The sequence below is a fragment of the Aegilops tauschii genome, chromosome 4 (genome assembly GCF_002575655.3).
Source record: "Aegilops tauschii subsp. strangulata cultivar AL8/78 chromosome 4, Aet v6.0, whole genome shotgun sequence".
Taxonomy (NCBI): Eukaryota; Viridiplantae; Streptophyta; class Magnoliopsida; order Poales; family Poaceae; genus Aegilops; species Aegilops tauschii.
The window spans coordinates 209,037,306-209,053,327 of NC_053038.3; the positions used below are offsets into that span (position 1 = coordinate 209,037,306).

General features: G+C 43.7%; 1 protein-coding gene, 1 long non-coding RNA gene and 1 other non-coding gene across 3 annotated transcripts; 1 reads left to right on the forward strand and 2 right to left on the reverse strand.

The window, feature by feature from the left end:
* Positions 1 to 591: 591 nt before the first annotated feature.
* LOC109761421 (uncharacterized) lies at positions 592 to 2,909 on the reverse strand. The gene is made up of 2 exons (XR_002232513.3): positions 2,138 to 2,909; positions 592 to 867 (listed from the first exon to the last, which is right to left on the reverse strand). It is a non-coding gene; the product is annotated as an uncharacterized lncRNA (long non-coding RNA).
* Positions 2,910 to 3,401: 492 nt separating this feature from the next.
* LOC109761419 (small ribosomal subunit protein eS28) lies at positions 3,402 to 4,525 on the forward strand. The gene is made up of 2 exons (XM_020320231.4): positions 3,402 to 3,490; positions 4,067 to 4,525. Exon 2 carries the CDS (start codon positions 4,068 to 4,070, stop codon positions 4,263 to 4,265), a length of 198 nt encoding a protein of 65 aa, XP_020175820.1. The 5' UTR covers positions 3,402 to 3,490; position 4,067; the 3' UTR covers positions 4,266 to 4,525.
* Positions 4,526 to 15,691: 11,166 nt separating this feature from the next.
* On the reverse strand, positions 15,692 to 15,763 carry TRNAP-AGG (transfer RNA proline (anticodon AGG)). The gene has a single exon. It is a non-coding gene; the product is annotated as a tRNA-Pro (tRNA).
* Positions 15,764 to 16,022: the final 259 nt, after the last annotated feature.

Sequence of the window (16,022 nt, forward strand, 5' to 3'; positions counted from 1 at the left end):
TGTATGCCTTTCCTGTAGCCTTAGTATGGTCATCGTTTTCTCTTTCATGTCCTTCATCTTAAATTAAAAAATATGAACCATTGCATTGTGCTAAAGTTTATCATTATTATTTAATTTATTTATAGGCAATATTTCTTCTAGAAAAAAATGTAAATTTCGTGTAACAAGCTAAAATAGAATCTTCTCTGTTGCAATTGGGAACATGCCACATGACTACTGAGCTGGCATTATTTGCAAATTCTATTAGTTGACAATGTTGATGTGTATTTGACACCATTCATTTGAACCACCAAATAATAGAAGTTGTTTGATTGGTAAAATAATTTTCAGGTTTGTAACCACACGCTTATTTATTTTGTATTCGCTGTAACGCATGGTCTTTTGTGCTATAACATAATGTCAAACCACTAAAATTATATGCCCCGTTGCAACGCACAGGCCTTGTGCTAGTCTAACAAAAAATTGCATCCAGTACATTTGCTTCCGATGTGTTTCTGTCTTATAAAAGAATTGCTTCCACCCGAAATGAGATTTGTTTCTATCTAACTAAAAATTGCATCCAATGTTAGCAACTTTTTTTACAATGATGCATAAAAAAGTATTCACATCTACTAGAATCAAATAACCCATAGATTCGTTTCGAGTAAACATAAAAATGTTACATTTCCATCTGATTACATATGTTTCCAAGGTAATGAAAATTACAATTCAGAGTGCGCCTTAACCAGTTCAAGCAACATCTTTTCTAGCTTCTTTTTGACTGCCTTCACTCTCCCCTACTATAAATTCCTAGGCATGAACTGGGCTTCAGCTGCTGCGTACCACCAAAATATAACCTCCACCGGGAATACAACAAGCGGTCACTATCTACACCAGCAAAAAAAACAGTTGCATACATAAGTTCACCAAAACAACAACAAAATTACCAGCAAATGGCTTGAAGCAAAAACATGATTTTGCATGAAGGCAATAACAGGTTTACTTGTAGCATAGAAGCAAAGGTATGTTTTGACGAAATACTATGGAAAACATGTGTATGGTCAAAGCCAAAAAAAACTGTCATTTAGAAAAAAATATATGAAGTAGTATGGTGGCATAGAATTACATCAACTAGCAGCATATGACTTGAAAACCTGGCCGGCTTAATTTTGTTAGGAAGCATGGGAGTATATAATGGAAGAAGCATGAAAAACATAAATAATGGAATCCAACTTACATACATGCATACAACCATGGAGAGAGTGCGAGGAGAGGATACACCATGGCTTGGTGGAGTAATGCACATGTACTACACGTGTGAGGTGACAAAACAAGCCGCTGGTGCAATCTAATTTAAATTCAGGTGGCTATCTATATGCACATGAAAAAAATTTAAAAAAATTGAGAAGCTATAGTGCCACAATTGATCAATACATAAGAAGCACGTATATGTGACATGGGAAGCGTGGATGTTCTGAAGCGAAATTTTGTCATTATCAAAGTGGAAGCTTGGAACATTGATAATGGAAACAAACTGATTTTGCAACCAACATGAGTATGCGTTTTTGTGCCACCTATGTACATAATAGACTATGTTTTTTTCTTTTTTCCAATGAAACCAAACCTTCTACTCCACAAAACCATATATTACAATTAAGAAGCAAGGTGAGTATGAAGCATGAAAATGGTTCTCTGGAAACATAACTAGTGTCAGTTCAAAGCATCAGAATGTGAAAATGGAACAAAAAATAATATCACCGCCAACATGGTGATGCATATTTGTGTGATGTACCCAGGGAATTCCCATAAACAGATTAATAATTGAGTGATCCAATAGGCAGTACACGGTGGAAATCAAACCCAACATACATATCAATCTATGTATCAAGACAAGGTGAATCAAAACCTAGGTTCATTGAAAACAGTGCTGGAGTCTTCGTTTACGATCTGGGACTCCGAAGAAGATGTGAAGATGAGTGGAGAAAAATCCTTCACTCCTGCTACAGGCTGCCTAGTTATCCTCCACGAAGCAAGGTGAGGCAAGCACTTCCCTGGTGATGGCACGCACGGGCGCGGCGGCCTAACTCAGGTTGGAGCATCGAGGGGGAGGGGGAGCGGAGGACGCATCGGATTGTGGTGCGGGGCAGGAGATCCTGACCTGGGTAATTTTGGCAGAGAGGTCAGAGTGGGCGAAGAGGATTGCGAGCTGGCGGTGCGGTGTGTCGGAAGCCGACCATGGAGCGGGAGCTCGGCAGTGGCGGAGGAGAACCAGCGCGGCGGCGGAGATGGATCGTCGTTGATGGCGTTGGCAGGAAAAGAGGATCGAGAAAGGCGAGATTTGGGGATAGAGATAGAGACGGGTGTGTTAATTGGGAGGCTTGGACCTTTTTTTTTGCTTTTTTGAGTGAGCTGTTGGCCGTGAGATGGTGCAGGATCAACGTCAAGCAATTAGTCTGACGTTTGCTTTCTATCAGCCGTATGATAAACAGTGTTTCCCAAGGAAAAATGACTAATATTTAATTTGTCCAATATGTGGTCCCGCACAAACTCACATGATTTCATCTACTTACAAGTGAAACCATGCCTAAAAGTTATACCAAGTTATTTCCCGCAGGAACTCATATGGTTTCATATAGTTATAAGTGAAACCATGCCCTAAATCTTACAATGCTTAATTGGTAGAGAAAAGGAAGCGCGACTGAAAACTTAAGACATAATAGGAAACTAGCTAAACTCTATGTTGACATTGTAACACAACACAAACACGCAAAATAAAAGCCAATAAGGCTCAACACATGCAATTTAGGTGCACATTTGCCACGTCATCAACCAATTCACTAGCACAATTTAAGGAGCAACATTTTCAAGAGAAAACTTAGACATCACATGAAACTGGCTAAACTAGGCATGTACATTGTAATACGACACGACACGCCAATAGAAGCCAATCAGGCTCAACACATGCAGTCGAGGTGTACCATCCGTCATGTTATCATCATCATCAACCAATGCAATAGCGCAGGTTTTTTTTTTCTTTTTTTGATAAGCTGTGTTGCCCACCTTCGTTCGCAAGCTAACTTGCAAAAAAAACTAGTGAAACATTAAAATAACTTTCCTTGCAAAATTATCAGTTGTTGTACCAACTTTGTTTTTTTAGTAAGTACCAACTTGGGTGCTTTGAATCATTCAAAATTACTAAGGATCGTACAAAGTGAAAATATCAACATGAACACACCTTCTAGGCTAAAGTTTGTTTATCTAGGAATTTGAGGCCTAGAGTTGCAATGACAAATTAAAAGAAAGTGGTAAAATAAACCAGCACTCGTTTGGGCTTTAGGCCCAACAGACCATTCGTTCGCATACCCCGGCTGCCGGCAGCGCAACCTTATATAAGCATCGGACGAGCTCTAGGGTTTTACCCTCTCTTCTTTCCGCCCTACTTGCGCCTGCGCAGCCGCCTCCGTCGTTGTAGCAGAAGCAGCGATCCCCCGTCGCCAACACCCGAAGAAAGGTTGTCACATCCCTCCCCTACGCCTGCCTATTCACCCATGGCACTACGGATCTGCGGGCTTTATCGTTACGTTTGGTGCTGGATTTAGTTGCTGTGATTGATGATGGTGTTGCCTAGTTTCGTTGGGAGTTTCGTTCCCGATGGTGTTGCTTTATCGTTCGTTGAGATACTCCTTTCATTTTCCACTTGTAAGGCTTAGTTTTGTGCCGATGTTTGTAGCCACTGTTTAGATCTCAAATAAGCCCTGGCTTCTTAGTTGCAAAATTCTTGCAGAAGATCTGTATGGAGGAGGAATTGGACCTTATTGTTAAACATATTTTAGTTGGAGCTGTATTATGCCTCGGTAGATATTTTGCTGCCGATTTCTTGATTTGGCCCGTCAAAAAAGTATGCAAAACAGGGGCTTTGAATTGCTTGCTTATCTGTAACCGCTTACTTATGGATCACTTACTAGTATGTAGGCATTCGCTTTTTTATTTCGATCTGCATACATGATTTGGGTGCTCTCCTGTATGATCTGAAGTGCAATTGAATTGTACACCAGCATTTGCATAATGCAATTCCTTGTGTTTGCAGCATGGATACCCAGGTCAAGCTCGCAGTCGTGGTGAAGGTGATGGGCCGCACCGGCTCCAGGGGTCAGGTGACCCAGGTCAGGGTGAAGTTCCTGGATGACCAGAACCGTCTCATCATGAGGAACGTCAAGGGCCCTGTTCGTGAGGGCGACATCCTCACCCTGCTCGAGTCCGAGCGGGAGGCCAGGAGGCTGCGCTGAGCGGCTGCTTTTCCTGTCTTCGGAAGTAAACTCTACTGCATTTGAATCAACTTAATGAACGCTGGCTTTGTCTTTTGCCTAGGCTATGGAAATGTAAGCAGTACTTAATAGGTTGCAGTTTTCTTCTGTTGCCTGAATTAAAGTGCACTTGATGTTGTGAGACTTGATCATCCTTGCGCACCTCTGGGTTATTTGAATTGATTGGATGAATGCTATATTGTATCCTATGATTTGAGTAAAATTATGGTTACCTGTGGTGACTTCTGTTTCTTGAACACTTGAACTGGAAAATTCAGCAGTTATCTCTCACAACAATCCCGCCGGTAATAATAGTGAATGCAATTTGGGTTACATACAAAGTTTTCTCTCACAATGCTGTGCTCCGTTTGCTTAAAGCTGTCTTATCATCCAAAGCTGCTCTATGAACGGAGAACAGCGTTGACAGATACCATACTACACGATTTGGGTTACTCCAAATGCAAGCCAGTGCGGAGTTTTGGAATCCAGTGTTTGAAGCCATTTCAAAGTTAAACTTTTTGTACATTTTCTTTACCTATCTACTCCCTATGTTTCTAAATATAATTCTTTTTAGAGATTTCAATAAGAACTATGTATGGATCTATAGACATATTTTAGAGTGTAACTCATTTTGCTCTGTATGTAGTCCGCATTAGAACCTCTAAAAAGACTTATATTTAGGAATGGAGGGAGTATAAAGTGCCATTGAGAATAAAGTTTTGCAAGGAGGCTGGTAGCCAAATGCCTTGTGAAGTTCTTCCAGAAATAGATTCCTGCAGTCATACTCAGGTTTGTTGCCTCATCTATCCAAAGTGAAGTAGGCCGTGTAATGGTTTAACCATAATGATTGATGAAATATTTTAGTTGCGCTGAGATGGTTAATTCAACTAAGAGTGTATATGGTAGTGATATTAATATCATTTGTGATTTCCTGCGCAAAAATAAATAAAGTATCATTTGCGATTTGTTTGTAGCAGCTATGAGGAAGCCTCAGTTTAAGCGAGGAGATACTAGTAGCAGCATGAAGAAGCTTAGGTTTCAGGTGTCGACCCGCATCCGCTGGTATCATTTTGGTTGTTTGTTCCTGTATGAAACTCAAATGATATTTCTAGAATATTTTATGCACGGTATACAGAGAAGGTTCATAGGTCAGCCAGTAGTCATGCTGTTTGTTATTTGAGGGCCTCTTTGATTCAAAGGATATTCACAATATTTTTGGAGGATTAGAATCCTTAGGAATTTTTCCTACATTGACCGTTTGATTCGCATAATTGAATCCTATAGGAATTTTTTCTAAGAAATCATTGGTACTATTTTTCATGAGAAATCTAACGTCCACTTAAACCTCTTGAAGAGATCTTCTGTTTTTCTTGTGATGCAACCAAACAAACTCAAATCCTGTAGGATTCCAATGAGCATGACATTCCAATCATGTATTACAATCGTCAGATTGAGATTACCATGGCTTGTTGGTCTCCTTTGCACACTTCACACTTGGTTTATTTTTTGGATGGGCACTTCATACTCCAGCTGATTGGAGATAGGAAAAATGTACTACGCTTAAATGATGAATACAGATAGAAAGCCTATTAAATTTGATGCCCTGAAATGTTGTCTTTCGCCTTAAGCTTTTTTTCCTTTGCAAAACTGCTTTCGAATTTCCCATAAAAGTCTACCAGTTCTTGTATATGTCATTTCACCACGGTATCTTTCCATTAAATAGGATGTCTAGAATTCTATTATTCGGTTGAGGCATATTGCTTTTCTCTACTCTTATAAAAAATAGAGTTGATGATAGTGGTGTGTTTACCATCCTGCAATATAGGCCGTGCGATTTATATCTAACAGATAGGAAGGAAATTATGATAATTTTGCAAAAAAAGATACCCAGACCTCTCTTCACATTTGTAAATAAGGTCTTCTCTTGTTCATTTTTCTCTCTCACAAGATAAACTACTCATACAAATGCATTTTGATGTTCCGTGCAACGCACGGGCATCTTGCTAGTAAGAATAACATATTTAGGTGCAATTCAGAACCTGATTCAATGCGTCTTTGAACTGCTGACCAATGCATGACAATCTTCCTGTCCTGGGGCAACGTAGAGGGCGTCATCTAGCAACCCATGTAGGAAAAACTGGGTTCCCGTAAAGGCATCTCCAAAGCGGATCCTCAACCTCCTGCATCCGACATGGTCCCGCGCCGGTCCGCCAACGCGTCTGGACGTTTGTTTTCCCGCAAACCGAAGGCAACCAAAAGGGCCCGTAAACCGGAGACAAACAAAAAGGGGCTTTGCGATAGTCTGGACATCCATCTAGCCAATCAAAAGGCACCATGTACCTCTATCCACTCCATCCGTGCAGGATTTGGCGGAAGGCTATTGTTGTTTGGCGAAAAGGGGAACGATTAGCGCATGTATTTGACGAAAGTTTTTTTAGTATCCTAGCATGTATTTGGCGGAAAGATGTAATATGGAGTAGTTGATTTGGCGGAAGGCTACATGATTTGGTTTAAACACGCAGCGTTGAAAATGGCCCGTGTGAAAACTGTGTTGATGGCCTGTGTTGGCGGAAAGTATGCGTGTGTGTTCATGCCATGCAGTTTGGCGGAAGCTAGCTAACTAGCATCCTTTTGACGGAAGGCTTGGAAATATTTATGTAATCACCTAGCAATTTTTTTTAAAGAAAAGGCATCATCCCGACTTTATAAATAAAGTCATCAGGCAGCGTTCGTTACAATCAAACCACAACCAACGAACCAGACAATCGGCCACAACCACAAGGCAAAGTACGGGGGTATAAGGCACTCAGGCCAAACGGCGGCACGCATGCCGGGACTAAGACGACTACGAGAAAGGAAGTCAGCCACATGAAGCCACCTCCAAAGCCAAAAAAGGGGACCACCCAGGACTACTAGCCACATGGCTCCTGCCGCGAGATAGAAGACGCTGAAGCTCGAATTTTAGAAGACAAGGAGGTCGAAAGCATCGCGGTCTTCAGTCTTAGTCAATGATCTCCACTGTTGCAGAAGCAGGCAAGACTTAAATAAGCAATCAGAAGGTTTAGCAAGAAAAATATGCTCGATAGTAAATTTGTTCCTAGCTGTCTAAAGGGCCCAGCAAACCGCAGCTAGGCCAACCCAAAACAAACACTTGGTGAACCCCACTAGGCCATTAGCTAAAATCCGGAGCTCAGAAAAGGAGGAAGGGCTCCAGGAGACCCGAAGCCAAGACCTAATGCAGCACCAGACCAACTTGGCCAAGACACACTTGAAGAAGATGTGATTCGTGTCCTCCAGGTCTCCGCATAACACACATCTGTCTGAGTTCGGGCCATTGCATTTAAGAATTTGATCCGCCGCAGGCAGGCGACCTTTAAAGGTTTACCATAAGAAAATCTTCGCCTTGGGAGGAATCCGAGCACGCCAAATAGGTTTAAACTTAGCAGTGGGGGTACCAAAAATTAACTTGGCATACAAAGACTTAACAGAAAAGCGGCTAGACGAAGAATGGGGCCAGACAACCGAGTCCTCTCTCTCCGAGAGCACGGAGATGAAAGCAACAAGTCGCAGACAGAGAGTGACAGAAGGCCAACTCCCAGCTATTATCAGAGAGCTCACAGATAATAGATCTCCGGGTTAGGGCAATATGAAAAGAGTGTGGGGAAGGCCACAGAGAGTGTAGAATCCCCACACCGCCAGTCAAGCCAAAAATGAGTAGATTTACCGTTACCGGCCACAACTTTAACATGGTCTTTAAAAAGAGGACGTAATTTGACAAGATCTTTCCAAAACTAGGAACCTCCCAAAGAAGAGGCAAACATGGGGCTGGAATTAGGGAATTACTTAGCCTTGAGGATGGAGAACCATAGGGTGTCCTCCTCAGTCGTCATGATTTTCCACCACCATTTGATAATGAGGCATTTGTTCATTATTGCAGTGTTAAGAATACCCAACCCCCCAAGGTTTTTGGGCCCACAAATGACTTTCCATTTAACCATCATATATTTACGTTTATCATCCGCAACATTCCAATAGAAAGCACCCCTGTGCTTATCGAACCCTCCATGAATACCTCCCGAGAGAAGATAAAAACCATGATAATCATCGGAAGGGATGAAAGTCAAGCATTAATGAGAGCAACTTTACCGACATTGGTGTTATACCTGCCCCTCCAGGGCATAACCCTATTACCCACCTTGGAAACAACAGGGGCGAAGTCCTTAGCACATAATTTAGTCGGGGAAATAGGAAGGCCCATGTATTTAAAGGGGAAGGAGCCCAAGGAGCTGTTTAGAAGCTGGGAGACCCGCAAGGCCTCCTCATCATCCACACCAGTAACAATAACCTCACTTTTAGAAAAGTTGATCTTTAGCCTAGATAAAGCTTCAAAACAGAGCAGAAGGAACTTAAGGTGAGCAAGGCAAGCATCATTTAGTTCAACCATAATAATTGTGTCATCCGTGTATTGGAGATGAGTGACACCCTCGGGGATAAGGTGGGAGATGACATGGGAGATATGACCGCTCGAGGCCGCTCTAGACAAGATCTGAGAAAGGGCATCCGCGACAAAGTTGAACAGAAGAGGGGAAGCCGGATCTCCTTGCCTCAGGCCCCTGCCATTGGCGAAGAACTTACTAACCTGGCCGTTAACTGAGATCGCAGTATGGCCACCCGAGACCAACTGCATAATCCTATGCACATAGGCTCCATCAAAGCCCTTGGCAAGTAGGACCTGCCGGAGAAATGGCCAACTAACCGAGTTGTAAGCCTTTTCAAAATCAAGTTTAAGAATAACAGCCTTTGCCTTACGCACCCTAAGGTCATGAACAATTTCTTGCAAGCATAATATACCATCCAGGATGAACCTCCCTTTGACAAAAGCAGATTGGAAAGGGCTAAGGGTCCTATGGGCTACAGGGGAGGGGCGTGTGGCAAATCCTTTTGCGGGGAACTTCGCAAAATTGTTAATGAGAGCAATCAGCCTAAATTGCTAAATAAGGTCAGCCCCCTTGACTTTATGAATAAGAGTAATGACAACATAGTTAAGACGCCAGATATCCACTGTCCCCAAACAAAAACCTTGTATGATATTGCAAACCAGGGAGCGAAGCTGCGGCCAAAACTTCCTGAAAAAAGGAATGGAGAAGCCGTCCGGGCCCGAAGTCGAATTAGAGTTGGCGGAGCAAATCAACTCAAAAAATATCCTCCTCAGAAAGAGGAAGGAGCAGTGCATAGTTCTCCTCCTTGGTGATCCTCTCAAATTGGTCCCACAGAGAGGGCGAGATCGAGAAGCCGGACGTAGGCTTGGCAGAAAGGAGGGAAGAGAAGAACTCGACTACATGCGCAAGGATGAGGGCCTAATCCGAAACTCTAGCATCGTTGATAAGGAGGATATCGATCGAGCACCACCTTCTCCTCCCATTGGCAATAGCAAAGAAGTACGCAGTAGGGGAATCGCCCTTAAGGGTCCAGTTCATGGTACCCCTCTGGCGCCAGTAGATCTCAGCCAGGTAGCAAAATTTGGTGGAAGAGGCTATTTGGATGTCATTGATATTTTTTTAAAGTTAACCGCGGTGGACATTTATGGTATAGGGTTGGATGGATGACTCTTTTATCCAGTCCGGACCAATTTTCGGACAAATGTCATGTCTTTTTGCAGGTCGGCGCTAGAGATGCCCCAAGTTCAGTATAGGGCAACAACACACTTGGCAATCCCCCATGTTGAGTGTTCTTATAGCAATCTAAAGACGGACAAATAAATGTTGAGACATCTCACATGTTTTTTTTGAGGTAGCCATCAAGGCTTACATATCAGTTTTACAGTGGCTGCAATCATAAAACACCAACTGTGAGAGTTGGTCAGGCACTGAGACCAGCATCATGGAGACTCCAGCGTCTCTAGCGCGAGCCACCAAAGCATGCGCCACACTGTTGCCATTCCCGCTGATGACTAAGATGTCCACCTCCTCCAACTTTGCCATTGCATCCATGATTCCTACGAGAGCATGACACCTGCGTAACAACTGTATACATGAGGGTGGGAAAGCTTCAATTGTTGTCTCTGTTGACTTCCTAATGAAATATGTACCAATGCAGGGTGCTAGATGCAAGCACTAGTGGGAAAACAGTCACTATTCCCGTGCAACCTACAGGGTGCTGCACAACCCAAGAAATGGAATCATTGGAAGGCCCCGCTGATGGGCTGGTGGAAATTGAACGCAGATGTTGCCTTCGATCTGAATGATGGACGTGCCTCTGTGGGATGGGTGGTCAGAGACAGAAATGGAACCATCGCCTTGTCGGGATGCAGGCGCGTCGGTGTCTGCACCAGTGCAGAAGACAAGATGGCCATTGACTGCGGTGTGAAGGATCTCGTGTCAAGAATCAAAGGGAAAGTAGTGATTGAGACGGACTGTGCTAACCTGTCACCCCTGCTGAAGGCAGAATCACTGGACCTTTCTTCTCTGCGTCACACCATCCATATTAACAATATATAGTATCCTCACTCTTGCCACTTCATCACAAGGGCTTAGAAGACACATGAGCCAATCCTCCCCAGTATAGCAAAAATCTTTCTCCGGTGGTAGTTGCCAGAATCGTCGTATTTCGGATCTCAAGGCTTTGGATTTTGTACAGGTGACGACTGCATGATATTCAGTCTCGTCCTCCATCCCACAGATCGTACATGTAGCCATCTTTCCCAATGTACGTTGCAGTTTGTTCTCTCTTGTAGCAAGAGATTCGGTGGCAATCCTCTATTTTGTGATCTTCACCTTTTGTGGGATTTGTGCTTGCCAAATTAAACTCCAAATGCTCCTGTTTGCGGAGCTAGATGCGGGAGTGGGGGGGGGTTCTCTCTCTCTCTTTGATTTGTTGTGCCAAAAAGTAAGCACTTTTAACAGAGAGGACACCAGATTTCTCTGGATGCCAAGCAATGCAATCATTAATCTTCCGAGCTGGAAGCTTAATGACACAAATTTCCTCCGCCTCATAGAACGGGAAGATTTGTTTGATCAAATCAATGTCCCACTCATTTCTTTCCTCATGAATCAGTTGGTTTACTCAACACAATCTCGACCTTCTTGTGAACTTTGCAGCTTTAGCCCAACTTGCCTCGGGATCCATTGTCCCTTTCAATACGTGTGTTTCTTCCATCTCCCACTAATCCCTCCTTCAAGAGCTCTAGTCCGAACTCTATACCTCTCCATGTTGGGGAGGCATCAGAAGCAAACACGGTGTCCAAAATGTCACCATTTGGAAAGTATTTTGATTTGAGTACTCTGGCACACAAGCTTTCCGGTCTATGAATAATTCTCCATCCTTGCCTTGCCAGCAATGCGTGGTTGAAGAGATGCATGTTTCTAAAACCGGTCCCCCACTTTTTTTTGGTTTTATCATGTCCTTCCAGGCCATCCAATGCACTTTGCGATGACCCTCTTCGCCCCCACCAAAAGTCACGGATGAGCTTCTCATACTTTTCATGGAAACATTTTGTCATTTTGAACACTCCCATGGGGTAGGTAAGTAAGGCCTACAACACACACTTAATATGGACCTCTTTAGCGGCGTGCAACATGTACCTCTCACACCAATCGGAGCATCTTTTAGAGAACCTTTCCATAGTGGGCAAAAAGCGTTCCCCTTTCATCCTTCCTCCAGGGGTTGGGAGGCCTAGGTACTTGCTTTCAAATGAAGATGACACCACCCCAAGGAGATTTTTAATGTCGTGCTGAGTTTCTTCCGGACACACTTCACTAAATAATAAGGATCATTTTTGGGTACTAAGTAGTTGCCTGAAACCTTTTTGGAAGCATTCAAGGGCTGTCTTGATGTCACGAGCTTCTTGTATAGAGGCTTTGAAAAACAAGAGGCCGCCATCCGCAAACAGAAGGTTGGATATGCTTTTTATAGCAATTTTAAGAGGAGACGAACTCCCCTTTGTCACCTCACCATGAAGAACATTGGTCAGGCAATTAGATAGTAGAAGAAACAAGTATGGGCTTAGAGGGTTTCCTTACTGCAAGCCCCTTATCGGTTTAAAATAATCAAGAAGTTGTCCATTCCATTTGACAACATACCTTACTGACTTTACACAACTCATAATCCACCTGATCCATACATGGCAAAAACCCACTTTTTCCAGGACCCCTTCAAGAAATCTCCAGTCCACTCTATCATATGCTTTCGCAAGATCCAATTTATACGCACAATGATTATTGGATGCGTACTTGTTGTTCTGAATCTTGTGAAAACACTCGAAGGCAATGATAGCGTCGTCAGTAATCATCCATCCCGGAATAAAGGTGCTCTGAGTTTCAGAAATGATCTCTTCCAAAAAAGGCTGGAGTCGGTTAACTAAGTATTTGGATACCACCTTGTATATTACATTACACAGACTGATAGGCTCGTAGTCCTTCAAGGTTTGGGGGTCCTTCTCTTTTGGGATAAGGCAAATCACCATGTCGTTGACCCCTTCAGGCATCACTCCAGTTACAAAGAAGCTTTTCACTGCCTTGATAACATCAGCCCTAAGAACTCTCCAATTCTTTTGGAAGAAGCGGGCCGGGAAGTCGCCCAGCCCCGGTGCCTTAAAAGGCCCAGTTTGAAAGAGTGCGTCCATAATTTCTTTGTCCGTAAATTCCTTCACCAACGCCTCATTCATTTCTCTAGTCACCTTTTCAGGTACGAATTTTAGGTGTCTTGATGGGTTGAAATGATCAATATGGTTGACTAGAGGGGGCGGGGGTCAAATAGGCAACTACCAATTTTTAGTTTTTCTTAATAAATTAGGTTTAGCACCAAATGGATTGTCTAGATATGCAACTAGGTGAGCAACCTATATGATGCTAGCAACAACAACAACACAAGCAAGCAAGATAAATAAGACAAGTTAAGCTTGCGTAAAGTAAAGGTGTGAGATAACCACAAGTGGAGCTGGTGGAGACGAGGATGTGTTACCGAAGTTCCTTCCCTTTGAGGGGAAGTATGTCTCCGTTGGAGCGGTGTGGAGGCACAATGCTCCCCAAGAAGCCACTAGGGCCACCGTATTGTCCTCACGCCCTCACATGCGAGATGCCGTGATTCCACTAGTGGTGCCCTTGAAGGCGGCAACCGGACCTTTACAAACAACGTTGGCGCTCTCTCCACAACCGAATTGGAGACTCCCAACACCACAACGAAGCTTCACCTCAATGGAATGTGGCTCCGAGGTGACCTCAACTGTCTAGGGTGCTCAAACACCCAAGAGTAACAAGATCCGCAAGGGATTAGTGGGGGGAATCAAATTTCTCTTGGTGGAAGTGTAGACTAGGCCTTCTCAAGCAATCCCTAAAGAATCAACAAGTTTGATTGGCTAGGAAGAGAGATCGGGCAAGAATGAGCTTGAGAACAATAGTGGAGGTTGGGGAAGGAAGAGGTAAGTCAACTAGGAGAAGATGACTCCCTTTTATAGCGGGGGATGAAATCCGACCGTTATGCACCCACAGCCCATGCACAAGTGGTAGTACTGCTCACGCGAGCGTTACTTCCGCTGGCACGGAGGTTCCATGCGCTGAGTACAACTGAGTAGGTCAGGGAGGCGGTAGTGCCGCCGGAGCGGTATTACCGCTCCCACCAGCGATACTTTCGCTTGGTGTTGAACAACAGGCGGAAACAACGGTAGTAGAGAGAGGCAGGGCGGTAGTGCCGCATGGGGCGGTATTGTCGCTGGCAACTACCGCTCTACATCTAGTCAAGGGACATAGCAGTCAAGAAGGCAAAGAATAAGCGGTACTCCCACGGTACAAGGCAGCGGTAGTTCCGCCGGAGCGGTACTACCGCTCCGCGTGGGCGGTACTTCCACTTAGCTATTAGAAGCTCAATGAATCCAAGGTAGTAGGGTGGTGGTCAGGGCCGTAGTACCGCCGGAGCGGTACTACCGCGCTAAACTACCGCCCATTTACAGAACCCCAAAAACAAGTGGAAGTCTCTATAGCACTAACCAGTGGCAGTACCGCTGGAGCGGTACTACCGCTTATGAGCTTCTGGAATGCCCAAGCACAAGGAGGACAAGCTCAAATGCCGGGAAAGAAAGAGGGTGTGAAAAGACTGTGTACGTGTTGATCCACCCAAACCTTTCCATAGCGGACCCCCTCTTAATAGTACGGTGTTCCTACGACTCAAATCCACCAAAAATGAAAAGAAGGAAAAACACCGTCTTCGCTAAAGCTTCGAGAGGCACGAATCGTCTTGTGCCATATGATAGATAATCTAAAATGCTCAATGCACACAATTAGTCCGCAAAAGCATTGTCATCAATCATCAAAACCACTAAGGTGAAATATGCCCTAACACGGGTCAACTGAATCGTCCTCACTATACACAGTCCCATTTGTTTTAACTCTCCCATGTCATTCACCCACTGTCCGGAATCGTTCCTCAGCTTGCCGATCTTATTCTTTTTTTGCCTCCAAGTTGCTTTCCTATGGAAACATTTCGTGTTCTTGTCTCCCTCCTTTAGCCATGTGATCCTGGACCTCTGTTTCCACATAATCTCTTCTCTAAGTAGTAGCTCATCTAGCTCCACCGAGAGCTTCCTCACTTCCCTGTCAACTGCAGCAGTCTGCTTATTTTATCCCTGATCTGTTTTGACTTTTTGAGCACTGAACCAAAGCTCTTGCTACTCCACTTCTTCAGCAATACTTGCATGGCGCCCAGCTTTGGTGCGACATCAGATAAATTATTAAGACTGCCGCTGCCAGTCCAACCTTCCTCCACAACCTCCTCTAGCTTAGGTTTCCGCTCCCACATGCATTCATACTCCAGACTGCTCTCCTCCCATCTTCTACCAAGTTGCAGCCAAACTGGGAAGTGGTCTGACCAACTTGAGCATATGTGAGTGACATTATAGTTGGGGAATAAGACAGTCCATCGAGGAGATGTTATGGCTTTGTCCAAGCAAGCACGAATGTTTCTGCATCCTTCCTGTTTATTGTTACATGTCCAGTCTGGTCTGCGATATCCCGATAATGACGAGGCCAAAACATGTGAGCGTCATTCTCAGGCATAGCGTGATCTTCTCATTTTCTTGAATTCTCTTCCAAGGGCAGGCTTGGAATGCACCATGCCACTTACAACAAGTCTGACCAGATTCAGAAAGGAAAAAGGAAATTTGACTGTGTTACCCTGAAGCAGCTATAGACGAAAGGCAAACTTCATGATTAAAAAAAATACAAAAAGTAAGATTCAGAAAGGAAAATGGAAATTTGACCGTGTTACCCTGAAGCAGCTGTAGACGAAAGGCAAACTTCATGATTTTTTTTACAAAAAGTAAGACTCAGAAAGGAAAAGGAAATTTGACTGTGTTACTCTGAAGCGGTTGTAGACAAAAGGCAAACTTCATGAAATTTAAAAAAAATACAAAAATGAAAGGGGCATTCCAAGAATTGAACTCGGGACCTCTCGCACCCTAAGCGAGAATCATACCACTAGACCAAATGCCCTTTGGTGTCTATTCAATTAATAGCTTTGTATATAATCATTTCTTACTGCACCCTTGCATGTGCAGGCCCAACATTGCGGCTATGCTAACTTACAACAACATGCAGATACAACTGAAAACTTTTCCAGTTGAACCATAGCCACAAGACAGAACTTACACTATTGCAGGATGCTGCTAACACGACACTACGATTAGAGACCCTTCGACGATACTGTGTGTGATGCAATAATCACAAACGGTGGTGTAAAAAACCATCAAAG

What these genes read in the sequence shown, in the direction of transcription:
- LOC109761419 (XM_020320231.4), top strand. Translation starts at nt 4,068, where the DNA reads ATGGATACCCAGGTCAAGCTCGCAGTCGTGGTGAAGGTGATGGGCCGC.